Below are 26150 nucleotides of genomic sequence, written 5' to 3'. Positions count from 1 at the left end.
TAAGCTGAAGGCAGACGCTCAACTGCTGAGCCACCCAGGCATCCCAAAATGTAATTTTTAAGGCTGAATCTGTATTCTTCCTTTTGTCATAAAATGACAATCATTCAGTGATCTAGTGCATATTTGTTGTGACACTGGCAGTGAATGTTTGGGTCCAAATCCATGGCCTACTTATAACTTTCTGCTCATGACAACCACTAAAATAAGCAAGTTCTACTGTTTTATACTATGGTATTTTATTTGAATGATCTGTTATCCTGACAACGACTTTAAGTCCTTTTGGAAATAGACTGGAAAAACTTTTTAAATGTATAAGAAATCTTAGGTGATCAATGAGCTCAACCAAACCAAGTACAGAAATACCATTCCCTAAAATAGAAGAGTGGCTTTGTGAAGTGGTCACACAAGAATATGGTATTATCCCCAATTAGGAAAAAACAGTCAGGCTTGGCTGCTTATAATCAGTGGTAAATCTAGGAAATGCCTGGGGTTTGAGACATGACTCAGCACTCCATGGGTTGACTGCCATGCTTCTCTATATAGCAGGAAACCAAAAAGAACCAACCCCTTCTCCTTAAGATTAGGCTGATTCCATGATTTGTGGACAATGAAAGACCTCTGAGGCCCTAGATTCCCCTCTGGTCTAGCACACACAGATGCAGGGTATTACATTTTCTCCACCAACTGCCTTAGTGTAATCCACCTTTATCAAACCACACAGACAATAGCATGATCTCCTGTAGTTCATTTTTCAAGACAATTACTAAGCCTTTCAATTTCTCGAATAAGCAATGGTTCTGTGAAAATCCCCTCACTATTAATAAAACTCATTTCTTACCCTTTGTTCTTCACACAGGCATTTTTCAAGTGAACGTAGCTGGAAGGAAAGATACCCTGCAGGAGAAAACATGAGGTTATGGTGCTAGGTGACTGATAAGGCGGGGGTGTTTTCACAAGTTATACGTATAAAACACAGTCATACAACCATAACAGTACTGGGAACAGGGAAAAACAACATCTCTACCACACTGGATCCATTCCTCTTATTTTCTGCTATTCATTAGTTGACAAATTCAGGGATTCTCTAAAGTAAATATAATAAAACAAATTAAATCTCACTTAGAAGTATTTTCTTTATAAAACAAAATTTCTAAATTTTCAGGAATTCTGCATAGAATAGAAAGCATGTTATACCAAATAAGAATTTTTTTTAGTATTGCATAGTTTCTTTAATATTACATTAGTTTTTGTTTGTTTTGGTAGTTGTTCATTTTCTTCTAAAACACTCGTGTCTATTTTAAAATATACACTAAAAACAAAATACCACAATGAATTGGGAGACAATACATACACTATGTGTTAGCGGAAGAACTTTGATGAAAACATAGTAGCAATTAATCACCAGGCTGCATTGTGATGGAACAAAAATTAAACAAAAGACAGCATGCTAGCTCAAAGCTTTTTATTGTAGACAAAAGACAGGACAAGGAAATTGTTCCTTTGTTCCAAATGGGAAGTTGAAAGAAACAACATAAAAAAACATTAGCATCAATTTTATTGTCCATTAAATGACAATATCTTCTGAATGATTTTTGATGTATCATCACATGACAAATTCAATTAAATATTTAGGAAAGCAAATGTCATTTGAATATATTATCACCATTGTGGATCCAAGGATAACATAAAATTTAATAAGCAAATTCTGTACAAACAATAGTAGTAAATAGATATACGTGTTAAAAATATTTTCTTCAAAATTTACACTAACTCAATATGGTAAGATTAACCAACAGAGTTAATTATAATTTTTAAAAAGTCAGAATTTGAGGTTAGAAGAGGGGCAGAAATAAGTCAAAATAAATTTTTTTCAAAATTACTCTAAATGAATAATTAAATACTGAAGCTACATTGGCATGTGCCTTGCAGATGTTCAAAAATAACTTTAAATGAGAGCTAAAGTATTTAAAAAAATAAATTTCTATAGTCTTTTGTCCCTCAGCCTCTCCTTTAGAATGACCAAAAATAAATGAAATACAGTTATTAAACATAGCTAGGTGATCCAGAAAAAGGTATATTTAAGGAGAAAGGCAGGTAGAAGAACTTAGCTTATACTGTATTTTGAGAGTAAGAAATGATACATTTTCTTATCTACAATCCTAATAAAGCCAGAATTAAACCAAGAAATGAACATGACACGCAAGAGAGTATTATAGAACCTGGGAAGTGTGGATGAAAGTTGGAGAGATTAGAATAAAGTAGACAAACACAGAAAATAGTAAGGATTAGTGTCAAAGTCATAAAGTATACAAACGAAAGGTAAAATAAAAATCATACTACCTCCTTACTATAATTTCTGAGGATGTATATAAACATATAAAGGATAGTGAGTCTTAGTTTCTGTCTGGAATCGTAGGAACAGGGAGCTCTTTGTAACACGGCTTCCCCATGTTTCACCTGCCCAAACCCAGAAGGGAATCTTACTAGGCTGCTGAAATAAACGTGTTTCTCCACATCACTCTTTTACAAATGATACCACAGAAATCTTAACACCTCTATTCAATTTTTCTTTTGGAATATCTATTTCCCCTGCTTGAATTTTAATTTCACTCTCTGCTAAACTAACACTTCAAAAAGATTTTGTTTATAATATAATGAGCTTATTAAGGTCTTCTCAGCACAAACTGCAAGAGCTACTAGGATTATCATTTGAGTAGCATGTCTTAACGATAATCCAAGTTCAAAGGAATTCCCAAAATTATGAAAATCTGTATTGCCATTTGGCACTTTAAGAGTCCCAACTGTAATTTCAATTGTAAAATGAATAAAATAACTTTTTTAAAAAAATCCCATAATTATGATTATGAGTAATATTTTTTATTACCTTGACATTTGGGTTTTTTAAGGCAAATCCTCTGTACCAGCCTGTGGAGAAATAATCATGGTCATTATTTTGATAAACCATTATAATATTTTAAAGAAAAGAAATTATTACAAATCAATCTGTCCTTTACTGACGGAATTTTACCCTACCAGTAAATATTCTGTGTATGAATAAAATGGGGGTTGGATTGGGCTAGACTATAGCTCAAGTGACTAATAGTTTAAGCATTCTATTAAGAAACCATTTAAAAAATTGTAATGGAAATCTATATGAAAAATAGAAACATGCATAATGGAAGTACAGGGTTTGGAATAGCATTGGGCTTAAATTCTGGCTTTGCTACTTATCAGACTATTTTATTTTGGGCAAGTTAATTGACATGAGCATGGTTTCTCCACATTTTATAAAAGGCTACATTACGTCTCAGGGAAATTCAAGAATCTGCACAAGATTTAATAAGTTTCCAATTTCTCTTTGCCTGACTACAAGGCCCAGACCCTATCACCAAAGAATAGGGCTCAGCCAACAGTCATAGAGTGAATTTGCACATCCTTCAGCCCATCATCTAGGTTTAGGATCAGTCTGATAGCATAAGAGGAAAATCAGGTATCACCTATCAAGGAAAGTGATTGGCACTCTTATCAGCAAAATGTCCTACCACCTGAGCTCACCTTAATGTTTATTCTGTGGAATGCCTATGGCTTAACCTCCAAGCAATTCTGAATCAAATTTTCAGCACTATCCTGAAAGAGGAACTTACCTTTTTATACCTTAAAACAAGTACAGGGTATATATATATATGAAAATAAATGGTAAATATATACTCCCTCTAAATGTATTATTTTCAACTTACAGTTTCTTCAAGTATAGAACGATTTTGTTTATTGGTAAGAAGTTACCATGTAACAAATATTCTGTTGAATTATTTTTTTTATTAATTGAATTTTTAAAACAAAATATTTGAACTTTATATTTCAATACTCTGTTCCTTTTAAATTTTTTTAGAAAGATATATTGTAAAATGTCATACCTAACAGCTTTAAAATCAGTCTGAAGAAAAGCAAAATGAATTGAACAGAAACTATCTCAGGATTTAAAAATCCCTTAAAGACACATCCAAGAAATATATCTATTCTTAAATAATTACTCTAACAGAAACCACAACTTTTTGAGAACTGCTAAAGTCTTAAAAGGAGGTCTCTGTTCAATTATATTGCAGGGGAAGGTTTTTAGGTTACAAAACAGCTCCCATTAGCCATGGAGCCCATTTTCATGCACCAATTCAAAACAGATTTGATATTTATCTGTATACAGGGTAAAAATAGACAAAATGCATCTGACAATAACATGAAAGACCTGATTATACTTTTAGAGATCTCATTTACAGGGCACAGAATAAATGTCCATGTACCATCACCATTTAATGCCAGGTTCTAAGTAATTTTAAGAGTTCTGTTTGGAGGAACACAGTTTAATAAATCTTGCTACGACAGAATGTTATCATATTATAAATCCTATTAAGCACAACATTTCAGGAGAAAAATGGATATTTAAAATGTGGTCATCTTAACGAGAATAAAAAAAGAGCAGTCATTTCAACTGGGATCTTTTTAAATATGAGAGCTTAAGCATGTCTTGTGGAACAGGACTGGAAACATTTGAGAACATGTTAAGTATTTTGATTTAATGAGTTACATGCAGTATAAATTAATAATCATAAGGCCCTTACAATATATTCCACTAACATTTCATATGCATTGAATAACTTTAGTTCAAGTTTGGGGGTGGCAGGGAAGAAGACTGCAGAACTACAGCAGAGTTGGCCTTGGCAGGAGTCTTCTCCAAGGCATCTGGTTACTTAACCTTGGAGAAGCCATTTCTGCTCTGGATCTGTTTCTTCCTGTCCTGGGGGACCTATTAGACCCCTGAGATCCTGAGAAAGACCTTCTAGTTTGGAACTGAGTCATGAATCCCCTCAAATACAGTAGCCTCAACTGCTTTATATGTTGGCATCTAGTGAATATAAGGAAATAATATCAGGAAAAATATATCAGCTTAAAAATAGCAAATGATGCTTTTCCATAAGCCAAACATTGAATCTGCAAGAAATAAGCTTTGTCAAAAATGGATCACTGTGACCACTGGAAAAATCCCAGAAATTAACAGAAGGACAGAATTTGCAAACACTATGAACTGTCCAATGGTGATGAGGTTGGTTATACAACCTTGAACAATCAGCACTAGCCCACTTACCATCACACTTCTCCAGGATCTGAACTGTATCTCCAATTTCCAGTGACAGGCCATATGGGACAGTTCCTCGAAAACTGGCAATAACTGTAAGAAATGTTATAGAATATATGAAGATAATCATATCCGTTATAGCCAGTTATACTGCTTGCTATTAAATGTCACTGACTAGAAAAACGAATGCAAAGAGGAAGTATACTTTGAGAGCTAAAACCTGCTGTCATATTTAACTTTTATATGTTTTTGCAGAGTATCACTCAATAACCTATGTGACAATGTTATTTCCCGAAGAGCTCTGTGCCACTCTTGTATACTGCTATATTCACTCTGCATCCAGACCCCTTGCCCACAGTAGTTCCTCAATAAATGTGTTCAATAACAAATGAGGAATACATATCCTACTCGCTGTTCAGCTTCATCTACCTTCCTATTATGTTGCTTGTAGGAGATTTCTTTTCTCTTAGACTGTAAGCTCAAGAGAAGAGGCTGCATTTATTTGCTTACTAGTATGTCCCCAGGGCTTGGCCACGTATGTGGCATAAAAGCGGTCACCTTGAGTAGTAATTAAGAGTAACATTTTATTTAGTCTTGACTAAGCTCCACCCCTAGGATTAAATATACACCCACTCTGACAATTCCCACATGCCCCAGCTCTCTCGGAATAGGGCACGTATGTCCAGGGGAGAGTAGGGTGTCACCATTTAGCCTTACCTAGTGGTTATGGACTGACTGGTTTCTGAAACATTTCACAGGGCTGGGCAGGGCGAGGATGTTAAAGCCAGAAAGAAAGTGTGTATAGGTTAGTTATCTCCGGATACCTCAGAGAGTTACAGAGAGAATGAAGCACAGTGATTCTCCCCGGGAGAGTAATGCCTGAGTCAAAAAGGAGATGAGGATGGAGAAATAACAAAAATGCACCTCACTACATGAAAAAAGAAGAAACATCTCCCGCTCAATACAGTGCACTGTAATCAACTTTCCATTCACGTTTGAAAAATGATAGTAAAAGCTTTGACTGAGTGATTTTTAAAAGACCAAAATTTTGAGAGTGAATTCTATAACTCTGTCTCACATAGTAAGATTCAGATACAACCCCAAACCCCCAAATAAATCATGGCTACTGTTGAGAACGTATTTTAAAAGCTTGAAGAAACACATGAATCTGTCAAAAATCAGGACATGCCGGTAAGTAATGGGCTTTTACAAGAGGTCTAAAGCCCTTTCATAATCTCAAAACAAAATTAACAGTAGAGATCAAAATGCAAGACAGAAAGCATAACCCACAGTACATGAGATGGATGAAAATAACTGTAGAGTAACCAAGTTAGAACGTTTTAGACAAGCATTAATCCGTGATGTCATTTTCCAACCTAAATACCCTATGACCTCATATTGACGTGCTAGGAGATGTTCACTCAAAAAATAATCCAGGGTCTGTATATCTTGACAGATTATCTTAAACAACTTTCAGAGACCTCTTCTTACAAGAGATCACAGCTGGACAGTCAGTAGACTGATTAGAATTTAAAAGACTTCAGAGCAAGCCTGCACCCAGAATCCCCTTTCTACATTCATGAAGTTATCTAGACTCTTCACGACCCTAGTGGTTCCACGCTGCACCGCTTCAAGATTTGAGAGCACAGACTACCCAACACGGCTCTCTCTATAGCTCTCACCACTCACAAATGGCTTTGTAATTCCCAGACTGCATGTTCTCTCCCAGCCCCCATCACCTTCTTGAACACAGTGGTACCATCCATGGACTTCATTTCTTCCTCCCCCCTTCATGCTCCAGCCCACTCAACACAGCCTTCCATGTGCTCTGAAACCACACTAATGAAGTCACTATCCCCTCACTGTGACCACGAGCATATTGCTTTCAGAAGTTCACCTTCGTTTGAACCTCATCTCTCACACTCCCCAGCCTTCCTCTGTAGACCTTCTCTTCTTAGCCCTCTCCTTAAATGTTGGTGTCACCTAGCATTCTATGCCCAAGATGCTGAAGCATAAAGGCTGAGGTGCAGGACAACAGCGTCATCATGAGACATGAAAGGAGAGCCCAGATTTTAGCAGTTATTAGCTGCATGACTATAGTCAAGATACTTCTCAAAATCTGCATCACCTCATCAAGCAAATGGGGGTAACAGTAAAAGAACTGCAAAAGATACTGGAGGCTTAATTAAGGTGCCTACTGGAAATAATTTACTACACTCAGGAACGTTCTAGTCATTTCATAAATACCTCAGTTATTTAAACTGGACTTTTAAAAAAATAAATAAATAAACTGGACTTTTCCTTTTCTATCATATATATTCATTCTTCCTCTTTGGAAAGAGTTTCAAGACTTCTAGCATCACCTGTTGACAGATGGCTTGCCAAGTCCCTCTCCAGGTCTGATCTGTGCCCCTGAGAATCTGACACAGACTTGCCAATTGTGTATCCCTGTTCAGATGTCTAAGGACCCAAAACTTAGTATACTTCCAGCTAAACCCATCATCTCCCCTCATTCTCTAACCAAATCTAAGATATTTTCTCTTCCAATCACCTAATCTGAAATGTTAGTCTAAAATTGTAGTCTATTGCCAGTCCTGCTTTATCCTGCTATTACTAGGTGGATTTCTCTGTATCGCTCTACAGGGCCACTGGGAAGCCTTCTCGGATGTCTCCCTGGTTGTCTTTCCTCAACACAAGGTCCATGATGCCACTAGTTACCTTTGATTCCGTCGCGTTTGGCCTAAGGTTTTGTGGGGTTTGTTGTTGTTTTCTGTGTGTGTTTTTCTGTTTCTGTATGTAGCTTATATTTCTTCCATTAGATTTCTATTTCTTTTGTTCTAAAAGATGATTAAATAGATCGTGCCGTGCTGGACAAGAGCTTGATCAGGCTGCTTTCCTCTTATTTAATGCTGCCATTTAGTTCATACAATCCTTAGGTGTCTCCAAACCAGATCCTCCTCCACTGTTCCCAGTTCTATCGAATGTTAGCACTGTCCATTGACTGGTAAGGTCAAGAACCCGGGGGTCATGAACTAGCCCTCTCATCCACATATACAATCCAACACCATGTCGCAATCATCTTATCTCTGAAACACCTCCTGGAGGCACCCTCTCTCAACATTTCCACTCCTGCCACTCCCCACACTGACTGGCCCTCTCCTGTGGACTCCTAACAGGTCCATGTTTAGATACTCAGGACCCTTTCCAATCCTTTTTTCACATGACAGTTAAAGTGGTCATTTCAAAATGCACATGTGATGATGTCATCCTCCTCCTAAATATATTAGAGCTCTGAGAATGATAAAGAGATCAGTACCACAGCCCATACAGTCCTGCCCTTCTCTCTGGTACCATCCTGTACTCCTTGACTCTGACTTTCTGTACTCCAGTTACAGAGACCTTCTGTCAATACTTTGGTATCTATTCCCTCATACGCTGGACTTTACACGTGGCTGACCTCTTGCAAAGACTGTTCCTTTCACTCCTTACCAAGTTAGGCCATTTTCATCCTACAGATATGAGTTCAGGGGTCAGTCACTTCTAGGGCAGCCTTCCTTGATGCACGTTCACTCATCCCAACTACGTGCACTCGTAGCAACAGACTACTGAATCACAATCCTTATTTGTGCAAATTTCCACAAATGTAAGGATTGTGCTGGTTTTAGCTCCCCATTGTATACCCAATTCAGTACTGACCTTGGTACTCAATCTGAGTTCAGTAAATAATCACTGAGGGAATGAATGAGGGTGTGGTCATTACTGCTAAACACTCTGATCTTAAACAAGAAGCTTCCTTATTATTGCAAATACTATTTTTAGAGGGTACTTAAAATTTCAAGATCCAAATTATATTATCTGTCAAAACTCACGCTTTCATAGGAGTTGCTGAAAGTGGGATGACACTTTGTCTGGGTTTTATCTGTGTATCATCTCATTTCTTATCTAAGTAGTCTATATGGATGAATTCTGATTTTACTCTTCAGCTACGTAATATTTGAAAACTAATAAGAGCATGCTAGTAAGTTCTTCAATCCCATTGGGCTTCAGGTGCCTCCTCTACAAAACAAAGGAGGTAGACAGGGTGCCCTGTGCTCAGCCATACCCCAAACTGTATCAAGATCTTTTTTGCAGGCCTCAGTGCCTTTATACATATTATTCCCTTTTGGGGGGTTACCTATGCCATCCCTTCTACGCGGGGAACTGCCAAGGAGTCTTCGTTTAAGTTCTAGCTCCACGGTTAGCTCTTTTGATTTCCTGATGCTACCCTTTTTCCTTTCCTCATCCTTGCTTCAAGTGTAATCAATTACTCTCTCATCCGTGCTCCAAAGGGACTCTGACCACACCTTCAATAGGATAAGGCACCATATGGTATTCTACTACTTTATTCATCTCTGTCTACTTAAGAACATGAACTATTTCTAATTCACCTTCAAGACTCAGTATATGAGTGTCTGAGTACATGAACAGAGAATGAACACACACATGGGATACATGAAGCCACTTAAAAATGGCATCCAGGTTTTAGAGATTCACAGAATGTTAGGGTCACCTCTTTTAGCCGAGAACACTGAGGGGCAAGCATTGAACTGCAGATCACATTAGGGTATGAAGCTTTTTCAAGACATAGTTCAGGCATGACTTTGAACTTTACCCTCTAAAATGGTAAGCCATTTTCAATCTTTGACTTACACAAGTAACTCCACCTTGCAGTGTACTAAACTTGTCAATGGATGGATGAATGCTATATTATTTATGCTTCAGGTTATGAAAGAGAAAGGCAGTTCTGGGCAAAAAAGCAAAAGATTTGAAAAATGGATTGGCTCTTGTTTATTAGTGGTAGTGTGTGATATATCATAAAGTAAGCAAACTGGTTTAGCAAAGCAAAGATTCAGGAGATAACACAGGCATTCACAAAGCCTCAATTTGCATTTTCATCAAATGTACTACATGTTATTTTTAGATTCCATTGTGGATACAACTTTCTAACTAAATCCCTTTAAGATCCTTCAGGCATTTTTGCATAAAACACGTCTTTTTAACAAATAGTTGAAAATCTACTTTGTCCCCGGTTATTCTAATGAAGTTATATCTTTCTACAAAAGTCTTCAGCGTATACTTTCCAGAGGCGTCTTTCCCCTAATAATATTGGGGCCTACTGAACATGACACACATGTCTTGATCCTTTTTTTCTTATAAATTGAACAATTTTAGTATAGATAGATCACTGAGAATGAACTCTTCACAGAACCGAAAATGTAAAGGTCCAATGCTATTGTTTCAGTCATAAACCTTGAGAGTATAATTTTAAACAGCATATATAAACTACTGTATGGTATTGTGTTCATCTCTCCTCACTTGCTATTATGTAAAAAAAAATTTATTTGGATTAACATCATATAACCAAAGTTATAATCAATTCTTTAAGAATATATAGGTAAGGTCAACATGTTCAATGTAGAGCATAATCATCTTGAAAATCTTATCAATAGCTATTATCACTCATAATGTTATTACTTTATATGATAATCAGTTTAGTACCTATTGCCCATTTATTTAAAATTAATGGCTGTGAGAAACATCCTCATATAGACTCAGACATATCTTCTATGAAGAAGGTAAAAAGAAAGCAAAGTTGTTCTGTGAAGTAGGGACTCATACCTCAGTTTCAATGACACTATTTGTTCATACAAGCAACAAATTCACATTTTAAAACTTTTAAGCAGTACAGAGACACTCCATCATAGAGTTCTATGACTTTTAAAAGCAAAACTAGAAAACCAATGTTTAAAAAAAACCTACTCTAAGTCAACTATGGAGCTCTACAGTGCAGACAATAACAAGTTGTGCAGCATCATTGTCAAAATAATATTTATGCAATTCTGTCCACTATAATTCAATTCAAGCCCGGCAAAGCCTGCCCTTGCCCTTTATGGGCTGACAATCTAAGATGAATGGAACATACTGTAAAAAATAAAATAAAAATAAAAATAATGAAAATGCTTTGTCACTTGTGGCACAAAAGAAGGAAACTCATCTCTCAAAGTCAGAGTTTTGGCTTCATCTTTCTAATAATAGGATCTCCAACTCATGAACAGGTTGTGGTCTGAAAGGTCACTTGTGGGCTGACTACTTACAATACAGAACATGGTTCTATTGTTCTCTAATTCTGGAATTAGTCCACAGAATTCTATTTAATACAAAAATGAAACTGCTGTTTTGCTCCACAAAAAGCGTGCTATGACTGCACCAGAAACCAAATAAACATGTTGATGTGAGCAGTTGTAAAATCTTGAGGCACAGCAGGGACAGTTAGAAGACAATGATGAAGCAGGTGTTGACCATAGAGGCATGCTAAGAAAACTCTTCCTGAGAGCCCATTTAAAACTGGTTCTTGCCTGTGTCCGCATTCATTTCACATTTCACATTGTTCATCTCTGGCTGGTCATAGATGGATCTACATTTAGGTTTATCAGTTTTGAGTGCCATTGGTGGCTGGGGGAGCACAAATGGATAAGTGGAGAAAGAGGTAGGATTTCTGAAGGTCCTGGATAAGGACTGGAGGAAACAGAAGAGGGAAATAAGCTTAATGAGGAAGTCTTTCCTGGGGCTTTATTTGATGAAATGGTGAACTGTGGAAGAGAACAAGGGGTCACCTCCTTTGCACATGCACAAAATCCTCCTGTAGGCAAAGATACAATACGGTAGGGAAAACCAAGATACTAATCTAATCAAAGACTCTTCTTTCTTTATAGCTGCCTGGAATAGGGCTTGAGGGCAGACAGAGGTCGCTTGAGGATTTCTGTTGGTACCATCACTAGTACAGGACAGAACTGTCTTTCTCCCAGGTCCTCTTCTCTCTTTTCCCTCCACAAGTTAGGAGGAAGTGGTCTTTCCTAACCCCACGGGATTTCAGGCTGGCTATCAGTATGACAGCAGGACTGTGCAAGCAGATGGCTCAGAAAGACTCAAGAAAAAAATTGAGATGAAATGTGGGAGGGGGTGGTGCCTGGGTGGCTCAGTGGGTTAATGTCTGTCTTCAGCTCAGGTCATGGTGCCAGGGTCCTGGGATGGAGCCCCACGATTGGCTTCCCGCTCAGCAGGGAACCTGCTTCTCCCTCTCCCCACCCTGCTCATGCTCTCTCTTTCTCTCACTCTCTCTTTCTAATAAATAAATAAATCTAAAAAAAAAAAAAAAGATAGATGAAAGAAAGAAAGAAAGAAAGAAAGAAAGAAAGAAAGAAAGAAAGAAAGAGAAGGAGGAAAGAAAGAAATGTGGGACCAGAGAGAAAAATGAAAAGAAAAGAAGAATGTAAGGGGGCGGGGGATGGAATGGTAGCTCCTGAATGTCGCTCTGATGCTGAAAATGAACTAAGAAAATGAAAGAAATGCTGTGCTCCTTCTTCTTATCCTCTGCGACTTGCCAGGAGTTTGGGATCTGACTCATCCTGGAGGTGGCCCGTGCCCACGGGCCCCATACACCTTGCAGGCACAGCTGAGGGGCCCACGCGTAGGCTCACTTACAAGCAGGATTCCATTCGTTTACCATTCATCAGTCTTGAGACTCCCTTCTGGCCCAACTGACTGAAAAATCAAAAGCGTACCGAGTAAAATATATTCAGTTCTGACATCTCACACGAATCACCTGAAAATGTATTGCTGTCCTTGACTGTTACGAGGATAATTCTATCAGGAACTGCAGAACTTCATTCTGCTTGAACCACTGCCATTTGGACTCCAGGTAAACATCAAGTCTGTGGTGGCTGCTGCGACACCAAGCTTCCTCTTCAGAAATGCATGACTTATTCTCCCAGCTGCTGAGAGAATCAGGGCAGGTGGCCCTTGGCTGTCAGCCCCCTTCTGGAATTATCTCAGCTGAAGAGAGCTGCTTTCCCCAAGGTCATGCTTTCCTCCCAGGGTGGCTTGCATGTGGTGACAGACTGGGTGGGAGTAAGAGGGTCAGATCCTCCTGCTACCACTTGGTATAATTCTGAAGGGTCATTTTAGCTCAAGTGACCAAGGCTGTCACTGGCCCTGCCTCACAGGTCTTCTCCCTCTGCCCCGCCCTGCTTCCTTCCACTGCCCTCCATGCGTGTGGAGCCCTAGAGCACTCCCTGATAAACACCCAGCAAGCTCATCTCCAGCCCAGAGTCTGCTTTCTGGAGAGCCCAACCTGCTACCAGCATTAAAGCTTTAACCACTCAAAATTTATTTCTTGCAAAATTTGTTTCTAAGGGAGAAGGAAAGCAATCTTATTGCATGGCTACTTTGTGTTAAGGGTTTTGCTAAATTCTTTATGTATTATTTCTAATCTTCTATGATGTAAATGTTTCTATTCCCATTTTAGAGAGAGAGAAAATGAAGAGAAGAGAGGCAAACAAGGAAACAAATCAACGATATCAGGAGGGAATTATTCCACATTAAGATTCATCGGAAGATACTGTTGCCGTGGCAGTAAACGAACCACTTTTATTCTCCAGAGTCACAAACATATTCTTCACCTTGGTTTTAACGCTACAAAAGCAAAGGCATTTGCCTAAGTGGCTACAAGAATAACTGAAGGTCAAACAATAAAGCTATGAACTAATTATTGCATCCGCCTATCTGTACTTTTAAAAACAACTTAATATGATAGAAAGGTTATGGTTTTGGCCAAGTGCCCGCCAAGAGGAGGGAAGAGACAAAGTTTAAACAATTATCTCAAAAGCATCCCAGCACTTAGGAAAGGGAGACAAAGTTGAAGAGAGAGAGGAGGCCTGGGGCTCAGCTCCACTGCTTATGAACCTGGGTCCTTCCATTTACTCTTCTGGGATGACATCACCTACCTGGCCTTGCTCACAGACATGTCACGAGGATCACACAAATGTAGGAGAATGGGATTTATGAGCCTATAAAATGTAAGGAAATATAGGATATATAGGATATTATATTTTTACCATCATTGCTAACCAGAAACTTGGTGTCTGGACCTGAGTCTGTCTCAGGCAAAAACACATTTACAACAGTAAGTCAAAAACTTTCTGTTATTACAGCTTCTTGGAAATCATTATTAACAAGTTAAACTTAGATTCAGGCTCAGCCATTCGAGAGAGGGGGGAGGAAAAGCTGATAAAACAGAAATCTTTGGCAACTGAGATTGATAAGGAACGTAAAAGAGTAAAGAGGCATCTTCCTAAAATGCAGAGACAGGACAGGAAGGAGATGCAGCTTCAAGCGTTCACTCCACCTCAAGAGGGTTTATCTGAGGGAAAGGGGCATCAGGATCAAAAAAAATCACAAGACAGCCTTCGTGTCACAGAGTGGAATGAAGTGACAGGAAACAGTCATTGCTTTGCCTGGATCCAAGTGAAGAATTTCCACTAAGAAGCAAAACACCATTTTCCAAGGAAACATTAAATCTACCACCAAATATTTGGTGTAGATAGATGATATATATAGGATGTATATATGCACATATATACATGTGTATATATATCGCATATTATCTATGCATATCCATAATGTGCTTTTTTTTTTTCCAATGTGAGGCAGTTAATATGAAAATTATGCAATTTAGGAGAATTTCTGAAACACAGGATTAAGTTTCCTGACATTTTTTTAGTTTTAGTTTTTTTGCTATAAGGGAAGAGAAAAAAAAATCTGTTATGTCTTCCCTTGCCTTTCCTTCCCCCTGATTTCTCTCTCCAAGGACTAAACACTCAGTCACAAGACAGGGCAGGAGAACTGAAGGGCACACCTGAGCCCCAGCATCTGTGCCTTCTGCACCACGGCGGAATGACCTCCAGGCTGCCCCCAAGTGGGGAGAGCCTGGCTTCCTCTCCTCTCCTCTAACCTTTTGTCCAAAGCAAACTATTATTCGGCCCTGTCCCATCTCTGGTCATTCATTCCCCCCCACAGTGAAGCATGCATATTTCTAGTTTTGTTTCCACAGGCTTTTCTTTTTCCACTTTGAAGTTTGACTTCCATTCCCAATGTTGACTTCTCAAGAAGTCTGCTGGTCTGTCACCTGCAACTTGCATAACTCCCATGCGAAGAGAAGCAAACTCTACATTCCTATTTATTACCCTCCCTCCTGCTCTGAGAACTAAGCCAGTTTCCAATTTTGAACAAACACTAGTTCTAAGTGGTTTCGGCTGCTGAAAACCAGTCAAAATTTCTTTAGAAAACAGGGAGCCAGTGAACAGTTCAATGGAGGAATAAAGCCAAGTCCAAAGGTTGTTTTTTTTGTTGTTTTTTTTTTGTTTGTTTTGTTTTCCAAAATCCGGTTCCTACACACTTGTGCAATCTTCCCTTTATAAACCACATTCAATGGTCACAACAGACCTCTCATGGGTCTGAGCAAATGCTTTTCACACTACTTGGGATTCTGGATTCTTGTTGCCTTTCCCCACCAGGTGTTCTTTAAAAACACTTAAGCATCCTCTTCAAGGAAGGCTTACTCCCCCGCCCCCATACCCCTCCAGTTATACATCCTTCTGTTAACACTCATCCCCTCTAGTTTTGCAGCAACTTTTCATTTCCAACACCCAGCACAATGTATGACATTGTATGACAATGTATGACACCCAACAGGTACTCAAAAAGTATCTGCTGAACATACAATGTAATGAAATCACCAAGGTGTACAATTCGTTCACTGACTTATTCAGCCAATGGCCACCTTCTTGTATATGCCAGCTCCATGGTGGGCACTGGAAGCACAGTGAAGACAACGCTTTGGCACCACTTCGTTGAGTTCATAAATCACAAGAAGGAATGTTTCTTATACTTTTTGGTTCCTATGAAATACAGTTATTTTTCTATCCCCAGTAACTTTTTTTTTTTTTTAAGATTTTTATTTTTAAATAATCTCTACTCCCAATGTGGGGCTCGAACACACAGCCCCAAGAGTCACATGCTCCACCGACTGAGCCAGCCAGGTGCCCTTCCCCAAGTGACTTGTAAAATTACACAAAACTGACACACTTACACAGTTCTGTTTCTTCTTATGTGAAAAAAAAAGAGAATCTACCGTCTATTTTGTTAATTTCTCATTTTGAAATAATTTTAGATTTACAAGAAACATCAAAATTGATACATCCGTCATTTCCCATCATCGAATATCAAGATCTTAAATACAGCACGCTTACCAAAACCAGGATGTTAATGTTGATATAATACTATTAACTATTCAACAGATCAATATGTGAATTTCTCCAACTGTCCAAATGATGTCTTTTTTCTGGTTAAGGATCCAAACCAGAATTCCACATTACATTTCATGTTATATCCCATTAGTCTCCTCCCATATGACGATATCTCAGCCTTTGTCTGAGGCTTTTAAGAATACTTAATAATAAGTTATTTTGTACAATGCCTCTAAATTAGGTCTGATATTTCCTCATGATTCAATGTAGGATAGGCAAATTTGGCAAGGATACCAAGGAAGTGACCATATGCCCTGCCCAGTGTACCTTATCAGGAGGTATACAATGGCAATATGTATCACTGCTGGTGATGTTAACCTTGATCACTTGGTTAAGGCAGTTTTCCCACCACAGACTTACTATTTTTTCCCTTGTAATTAACAAGTATCTTTGAAACTATGCAAATATACTGTTTTTCATCATATTTTATAGCATTCATTGATGATTCTTGCCTGCAACCTTAGCCATTTAACTCTGATGTTTTTTCATAGGGTTACCCAGACACAGATGAATTATCTTAATTGCAGTCAAAAAATACAATGGACCCTTTTTGAAGTGGGCACAATATCCTGAGTGTAGGCTTGATTTTTTATGCATAAGGCATAAAATTAACACCACTGCTACCAGAGGCAACCTTGAGATGATCTCATATTAAACAAAATAAAACCTTAACCTTCACTTGTTTCAGAAAGTGAAAAAGTTTCACTTTTTTGCTCAGTTTTCAGTATATCCCATGACCTCTTCAGGTCCATTTCCTTAACCAATGAATGTGTGTGTATATGCGCACATGTGTGTGTTTGGTCAAAAACAGTTTTTGAGTTGAGTTTCAACTCAACATTTTTAAGAAAAATCGGATGGGTCCTGTCATTAACCGTAGCCATGTGCAGGTCTGAATCAAACTCTTGGGTCTTTATCATACTTACTGGTGCCTAATAAGGGAACCTTGGTAAAATTCTCTACTTTTATTTCACAGAAGAAATCTAGCCTTCTATGATGGCTAATTTGTCAACTTGACTGGGACTCCAGGTACTCAGATGAAACATTATTTCTGATTGTGTCTGTGAGGGTGTTTCTGGAAGAGATTAGCCTTTGATTTGGTGGGTTGAGTAAAACATATTGCTCTCCTTGAGGTGGGTGGGCATGATCCCACCCACTGAGGGCCTGAAAAGAACAAAGGTAGAAGGAAGAATTCCATCTCTGCCTGACTCCAGGCTGGAACATCAGTCTTCTCCTGCCCTCCGCAAGGACCTCTAGTTCTCAGAACTTTATCACCAGCTTGCATTGTGGAACCTCTCTGCCTCCATAATCACAAGAGCCAATTGCTTATAATAAGTCATATATATGTAAAATATAATAAATCATATAGAATCCTATTGGTTCCATTTCTCTGGAGAACATTAATACACCTTCCTAATCATTTTGTGCCATAATACTTCTTTTTAGCCAAAGTCTTAGGTTTTACTGGTGTTTACATTGGCTACTATTGTTTATTAATTCTTCACATGCTGTATTAGAACTGATTACTAAAATCTCACTTAAAATGAGACAATGACTTACAAACTACAGTGAATCTCTAATTTGCAGGTGACTTACATTTTATAAATTTGGTTATTTAGAATCAATAAGTAGAACCTCAAGCTACCACATAATAGCCTACTTAATCAATTAAGCAGCTTAAACAATAATTTCACATGCATTGAAAATTAGGGGATGAGAGAGACTTTTGTCAAGGATATACTTTGGGCGTGGTGGAGAGGTACTGGCCAATGTGGAGAGACAATGGGCTAACTCCTTCCTGATAGGATGCTTCTCATCCTGGTCTCCTGGAAAACCTCCATCCCAAAGAGGGCCACCATACCTCACCTTGCCACGACCTCGTAAGCCAACCACACTGCTCAATGCCCCCAATAGAAACTGCATAATTATGAAGACATCTTGCTCTTCTTCCTTTCTCCCCAGAGGAACATACTTACAATAAGAACACCTCTCTCTTTCAACTCCACTCCCATCCCAATACCCAGTGCGGACACAAGAGCCACCTGACCAGTGGAAGCTGAGAGAACACATGCCCATATAGTCTACGATCTAGTAGGTACCCAGCCCAGCCCAGATTTGCAAAGTGGTATGACCAGAAGAACCTTATAGGAACGATCACAGCATATATACAGGGTACTTGTAAACCTGGTATTCATGTAGCTCATTTTATCCAAGAAATTCATCTAACCCTATTATTTCTACTTTATAAATTCTCTATGAAGCCTTTCTGTTCCCCCTCAATTACTATTTTTAAAATTAAAAGATATTAAAAAGAAATGCTGCCAGTTTATCTTTGAGATTTTAATGACAAGTTAAGGCAAACTCATGAAACTATAATGGCCAAATCAGGGAACCAGGATAAAAATGAACATTACCAATTCAGCACTTATCAATTATAAATGAACTTTTAAATCCTTCCTCAGGGTTTTTAGAGGGCACCAAGTTTCTCTGGAGATAGTGCCTCTTCCAATTTTATCAAGTAATGAAGCAACTGCTTCCCAAACCTTTCTTCTCACTATGAATTTCAGCTATTGATCCCAGATGTTGTCTATAATAACTGAAATCTGGATTCTTTGTTAGCAAAATGTGGCACTTTTTAGAAGAAAGTTCTTAAAACTCTGACACCCACCCCCCTCGGCCACATTCCTCCCACACAAGTATATCTCTTTTTTTTTTATAAATAAAAATCAGAAATCACTGTGCTCAGCTGGGGTTAAAAGTCTTTGTAAATATTTATTCTTTCTCCTTATACAATGGAACTCGCCAAATAAACTAGCTAAGTTTCCAAAATATCTTCAAAAACAGACAACAGGTCTGGTGTTAGAGCCAAAACCAGTCATTTATTTCACAATATGTTAATTAGGAACAATCCATCTATTGCAATTCCTTAGTCTGAATGATAATTTTGCATTTGTTTTTATTTTCCTGAGTATTACCGGAGGTGACTCAGTCTGGTCATGAACTAAATCTGACAACGTGAATGCCCTTGGGGCTTACGTACAAAGTGACTGCCTTTAATATTCTAGCCAGTGCAGAGTAAAATAACAAGTGCCCAAATATAATAAGATTAGAAAAAGAGAAAAAAATTTCAAGCAACACAGAAAATTTGTTTTTTCAGAAGATAATCTCAAACAGCACAAAATAACCTTAACACACAAAATTAAAATGACCACGGTGTGTGTTCTTCCACTGGTGTGTGGGAATTTAAAAATAATTCCATTTAACAAAATTAGAAGAATTAGGATCTCAAATTCCTAAGCAGCACTAGAATCAGTTACACATCCATGAAAAGTATATATGAGAAGATGGAGTATTTCTTCTTTTATTAGCGACTACAATGAAAAGTATCTTGTTTCATAGCCTCTGGTGACAGCGGTATGTTAGTTATCCCTTATAAAGCATTGGCGAGGGATCCCTGGGTGGCGCAGCGGTTTGGCGCCTGCCTTTGGCCCAGGGCGCGATCCTGGAGACCCGGGATCGAATCCCACATCGGGCTCCCGGTGCATGGAGCCTGCTTCTCCCTCTGCCTGTGTCTCTGCCTCTCTCTCTCTCTCTCTGTGACTATCATAAATAAATAAAAAAATTTAAAAAAAAATAAAGCATTGGCGAATTACTAAAAGTTTCATTATTAATTATAAACATAGGTAAACAGAGTGAATTCTTAAAGAGCAACCCATATAAAAGAGTAATGTAGTTATTTCTAAAAACAAATGAACAGATCAAAAAGTAACTATAGGCTATCAAGACTCCATAAGCTCAAAAATTCTGAACTTACCAACTTGTAAAATTCAAATTAAAAAATGTAAATAATTATAAATGTCCCCATCATCTCCCCAATCTGTAGCTCTTATACAGCTAAGTGAAGTATCAGAGTAAAGGATTAGATACTTCTCGAAAGTTTTTTCAGTTACTAAGTTTGAAGGTCTTTTTGTGTCATTGTTTGTGTCTTTTTTTAACCCTTTCAATGAATCTGGAGTAGCAGATTTGCCTATTGGAGAACGCAACTTAAAAAAATTCTGCATTTTCCTCTGAGTTCTTAAAAACATGGGTGTCCCAGAAGGTCATTTGTTTGTCTGTTTGTTTACCTAGGAGATAAATGTAGAACTAAGCTATGCTATGCCAGGAAATTCCAATTTACAATTGGAGCTGCAGTTAAAAATACCGAACAGTACAGGGAAAAACTTTCCTATGCTGGGTTTGAAGCTATGTGACAGATATTTAAAAAGTCCTAAGAGCTTCTCAATCGTCTCCTCCCTACCAGCTGCCCCAATTCTGACAAACACAACAGGCAAAAAACATATTAACCAAGATCTCATCAAAACAGATGAGTTAAAATGTACCCACCCTTCCCTCCATCAAGCTATTATTTCCCTTTCTTTGCCTTAAGACTGAACCCTTTTCGGTTCATGATACATAAGTAGAAATAACAGATCATTCTGTCAGTTTCCCAAAGACAAGTGGGGTCCTACTAGATGTAAGATATGTCAAGCGACTCAATATGCATCAATCTCAAACTCCCAAGGTGAAAGAGTTCAGCTTCATACAATTCCCTCGACAAGGCAGCCCTTCTGCTTGTTTTTAACAACAACAAAAGAAACAAAAACCGTCTCAGTTTGAATCCTTGATGCCCTTCATTTAGTCTGCAGCTTGCACCTAGTGGCCTTGAGAAAATGAATTCCTGAATTTACAATTGTCTTTGAAAATGAGTTGATGTCAATCATTTTTTGAAGTCTTTGGCTTAAATGATCAAACTTTTAGTATCCCAAACCCAAGGGCTGGGTAAGATCACAGGATTCAGAAGAGAGGCTGATAAGGATCTTGCATTCTATGCCAAAGAGCCACTTGTACTTCACAAGTAAAATTTTTAAAGGAAATGTAATAAATGAACAAAAGCTAGGCAACAGAGCCAGGGTGCTAGAATAAGGAAAAGCGGAGGGTGGTAGCTACTAATCACAACGGCCTGGCTTTTAGATGAATGTTATCTCCAGATTTAGGTCCTCAAGACTTAAGGATCTATAAAATAGTGTAGTTTCTTATAAGGAGTTAGAATCGGCTCCTGTAATCAAAAAGCACACAGCCCCACTGTCTTCTTCCACACACTCGAATACTGTCATGAGTAAGTTAGAACATCAGGTCATTTGGGGTAGGGAAGGTAGCCAGGTTGCAGAGGTCGGGGGTGGGGGGGGGTCTCTTGAATTTACAGGTCCACATTTGATTCTACAGCTGGACAGTACGCTTACATATTATCCTCTGTGTTTCTCATTCCCAGCGATTTCCTATGCCCCTGAGCCCTCCTCCCACTGGGGGAGCTGCATGGCTTCTAAAGGGCAACAAACAAAGGAGGCGAACTCGATTTGTTTCCCAAATCAGCTTGCTCATTTCCCAGTCAACAGTTGTGAAAATTGGGGCACCCCTGGGTGGCTCAGTGGTTAAGCATATGCCTTTGGCTCCTGGGGTCCTAGGATCGAGTCCTGCATCAGGCTCCCTGCATGAAGCCTGCTTCTCCCTCTGCCTATGTCTCTACCTCTCTCTGTCTCTCTCATGAATAAATAAATAAAATCTTAAAAAAAAAAAAAAAAGTTGTGAAAATCAAGGCTTTCATTAGCCAGAGGCTGGCTTTGCAAGGGCAAACGTCTTCTAAACTCCAAAGGGTATCCTTTAAATATCAAGGCTTAGAACCTGGAGGACTCAGAGTCATGCTCTAAGATACAGAACATGAAGTTGCAGAAGGCATTCCCACCATTGGAAGGAGAAAAGCTCTTCCAGGAGGAAGAAAGAGGCAAGCCATGGAGGGTGGCATACAAACCTAGGGCCTGTCTGGAATCCTACTGGGGTCAAGACCCATGATGGAGAGAGAGATTCCCTGATGGAATTTGAAAAATTCAAAGCAAAGAATTCTGTGCTCACTGCTCCATGGTCCTCTGGGAGGGGAGGAAACGATTAAGCAGAGTACAAATGGCAGGCTGGTATCGTTAATAAGTCAGGTCAGAATTAGCTAGCCTTCACGCCTTCCCTCAAGGCAGCCTTTTCCCCTCGAGAGGCAGTAGAAGGCAGCTGAGAATACAGAATCGCATTCCTGCTGGACCTGCGGAGGCTGTGGGGTGGACAGCTCAGAGTCAGGCTGCATGGACTGTGAGCTGAATCTCAAAGGCTCAACACCACCAACTAGATCGAAGGTGGAGGCCAACCGAGGATGGGAGATGGGCCCGTGACCATGTCCTGTGCTTATCAGGAGACACACACCGGACTGGACATGGAAGACAAAAGGTGATGCCCAAAGCTGCCATAATATTTCTCCATTGTTTTGGTTCAGAAATCAGCCCTTTAGATTTGAGCATTAAAAAAAGAATCAATAAACTGCTAGAATAAATATCATGAGCTTTAAAGCATGGACTTCAGCAAACCCATGTTGTTTGTTCAGAAAATTACTTGCTAGTTACGGGCCATGTTGTATGTAGGTGAGGTGAGTCCCAGAGATAGAAAAGGTTATAAATATACCTGTCCTCTAAGGGCCTATACCTATATGAAGAAAAGGGCAGATACAAATGAAAAAATAAGGGAAAACATCAATCCTGTTTATCCTTTGAGTAGCTCAAAAAAAGAAAGAAGTAGTGTGTGAATTTCACACATAGTTCTAGCACGTAGGCTGAATAAAAACTCCTTAGGCTTCCTGCAGTATAGGAGGAAGTCTAACGTCTTCCAACAGGCAAGTCAGGCTAATCCTCTCTGGGAGTCTGTCAGTTGAAGCATTTCGTATCATCCACAAAGGATCTCATCATTTCCATAAATGCACCCAAATCTACTCCGTAAGCTAATTTTCCCCCATCTGTTAACAGTTTCCTTAAAATCTATGCGTTTTCATTTACTTACTGCACAGAGTACGACTCTCAAATCATTTCTCTCTGTTGGACAGGACTGCACAAAACAACAGATCAAGACTTGCTTTTTATCAATCTTTATCAACTAATGTGTGTTTGATATATTTATATATATATATATGTAAACAACACAAAACTGTCTAAAGTACGAAAAGACCGTTTACCCCATCTCCAGCGACCTTCTTTCAATCCCACTCCCTGGAATTAACTGTTCATTGTCTCTTTCTCGCCTCTCTCCTCCCTCTCACAGAGTGTTTTTATTCATTACTGTTAAAACTTTGTTTTGTTGGGATCCCTGGGTGGCTCAGCGGTTTAGCGCCTGCCTTCATTCAGCCCAGGGCGTGATCCCGGGGTCCCAGGGTCGAGTCCCATGTCGGGCTCCCTGCATGGGGCCTGCTTCTCCCTCTTCCTGTGTGTCTGCCTCTCTCTCTCTGTCTCTCATGAGTAAATAAAATATTTTAAAAAACCAACAACAAACTTTGTTTTGTTTCTACAGACAAGACAATTCGGGCTCACCGTATACATAGTCCTCCACGGCCTGCTTTCCGCTCGGCGACACAGCATCAGGGAAATTCCTGTCAACCGCTGGTGCCCGGGATGCACGGCGCGCAGTCCCAGAATTTACCGAGGCGACCTGTTACCAACGGGCATCCGGGCCGTCTCTCATTTTTGGCTAATTCAGACCCAAGCTCTTTGTCATGGGGTTCCCTGCTCCCCCAGCCGAAGCAGGCCCGTCGGGCCCCCGCACCCACGGAAGGTGCAACCCAGAGGGCCCAAGGCTGCCCAAAGGCCCACGACCGCTGTGTCTATAAAATATGCACCGGATCATTTGTGCTCCTCAGCAGGGGGACAATCGAAGGGGTCCAGCGGGATGCACGGCACTTGGCACTGCCGCGCACGGTGAGCGCAGGTGCGGCGGGGACCCCGAGGCCTCAGGGCTGCCACCTGCACCTCTGCTCTGTTGCCGCGGGGCTCCTGGGGCAGCGGTGATGCTCTGCGAACCCCGCGCCCGCCCAGACTACAGGCCGGGGCTCCTCTGGGGCCTGAGCCGGGGGGCCACAAACACCACCCTGGGGCACCCTCAGCGACACCCCGGACGGGGCCCGGGTACGGGCTCCCTGGCTCCCGGGGAGGAAGGCCACCCACACGGTGGTACCCGGGACAGCTCCAATCCCAGGCGGCTGATGGCTGTCCCAGCGGCGGCTTCCTGCCCTTGCCGGGGACAATCGCCTGCATGGCCGCGGGGGGGTCCAGCCCCACTTGCACCGGCAAGTCTCCTCCTTCTGTCACTGGGGCACCAACAGTGGGTGCCCCCAGGGCTCGCGGAGGGCACCCCGGGCACCTGGAGTAAATCGAGGGCAGCCGGCACAGCGACGGCCACCGCCCCGGGCAAGCAGCTCAGCCGCGACGACGCGCTCCCTGCCCAGAGGCTCTTCCCTCCACTTCTGCCCCCGTGACTTCCCCATGCACGTTCCTTCTAAGCGCTAGAAACCAAAGTCTGCAGCCTGCTTCTACCTGGGGACCGGCGCCCGCAGAGCCCAGGCAGGCGCCCGCGTTCCCCGGAGGCTCTGCCGCCCACTTCCACCCAAGTCGCACAGAGCACCCGATCAACCAGGCCAAGCAACGGGGCACCTACACCCCGACTCACGGAGACACAGCCACCGCTTCCCCGGGGCCCTAACCTTAGTACGAAAGTATGATGTCAGACCCATCATCAATCCTTCTGAATCAGGAAAGAGAGGTTCTGGGGTATTGTGCTTTCCTTGATGCTTCAAATCAGTCATGGGGGAGGGCTTTTTTTTTTTTTTCTTCTCCCTTAAACTTTGTTCCTGGAATCCAACCACTAGAATACTAATGAAAGGGGGCCAGGCATTTTGCACTGCACCCCCCGAGTGGCGGTAGGGCGGCACTTAGGCCGCGTTATCTCTGCGACTCACACATCTGCAAGGAAAGTCCTCAACGGGCAGCCCTGGTGGCGCAGTGGTTTAGTGATGCTGCAGCCTGGGGTGTGATCCTGGAGACCCGGGATCGAGTCCCATGTCGGGCTCCCTGCATGGAGCCTGCTTCTCCCTCTGCCTGTGTCTCTGCCTCTCTCTCTCTCTCTAAAATAAATAAAATCTTTAAAAAAAAAAAAAAAAGGAAAGTCCTTAACTTATCAACTCATACTATGTCTCCGAGGAATTAACAAATACTCAACGTCAGACTTACTGTTTAATCTACAGTAGAGCTCTCTTCACGTCATTAAACAAATTAAACTGATATTTAATGCTGCTAACTGCTAGCCAGGAGACCTAGGGATACCAGTACTGAGGATTGTCTCCTTCCCTTGCTTGGTCATATGCTGGTCAACAGCTTTCCTTCCTAAACTGCTTTGTTTATGCTCTTCAGAGGCAAGACAGTATTAATCACGTACACGTTGGTTAACCTCCACTTGCTTCTCAAAAAAGACTATGTATCTCTGAAAAGATATCATCGAGGACACAATGCTTTCTATTTTCTAGTAAAATGGCTTCATAAAGATAATCAATTTGCTTTAAAACTTAATGAGTACATAGTTCAGGTGTCACAAGAGGGCTTTTTCCACCTGCTGGGCTTCAATACCATCTAAATCCTGAGGATTCCCAAATGGATGTATCTAGTTGTGACTCCTCCCTTGAATTCCAGATCAGTACACTCAACTATCTGCTTCATATCTGCATGAAACCCATCTCCCCATCTCCTTTTCCCACCTGCCCTAGTCCCCAGTCTCAACCCTGCTCTACTCCTAGCCCTATGTCTTAGGAAAGTATATTATCCCTTCTAGCTCAGGTCTAAAACCCAAGAGTCACCCTTGCCTCTTTTCTCTTACATCCTTTAACCAACCCACCGACAAATTCTGTCGCCTACTGTAAAGTACGTCTAGAGTCCCACCACCTCGTCCCCCTC

General features: G+C 40.4%; 1 protein-coding gene across 8 annotated transcripts in view; it reads right to left on the bottom strand.

Annotated features, from left to right (window-relative positions):
* DOCK4 (dedicator of cytokinesis 4) overlaps positions 1-26150 on the bottom strand; it is a 410872-nt gene that overhangs the window by 221965 nt on the left and 162757 nt on the right. For all 8 annotated transcript variants that reach the window (XM_072783430.1, XM_072783431.1, XM_072783435.1 and 5 more), the window contains exons 2-4: positions 5138-5221; positions 2885-2925; positions 839-894 (exon numbers count right to left, since the gene is read on the bottom strand). In XM_072783430.1, coding sequence (XP_072639531.1) covers positions 839-894; positions 2885-2925; positions 5138-5221 — 181 coding nt within the window. The remainder of the gene's footprint in view (positions 1-838; positions 895-2884; positions 2926-5137; positions 5222-26150) is intronic.

The sequence above is a fragment of the Canis lupus genome, chromosome 18, assembly GCF_048164855.1.
Source record: "Canis lupus baileyi chromosome 18, mCanLup2.hap1, whole genome shotgun sequence".
NCBI lineage: Eukaryota > Metazoa > Chordata > Mammalia > Carnivora > Canidae > Canis > Canis lupus.
The sequence above is the reverse complement of the archived record's forward strand: the minus strand, read 5'-3'. Positions and strand labels throughout refer to the sequence as shown.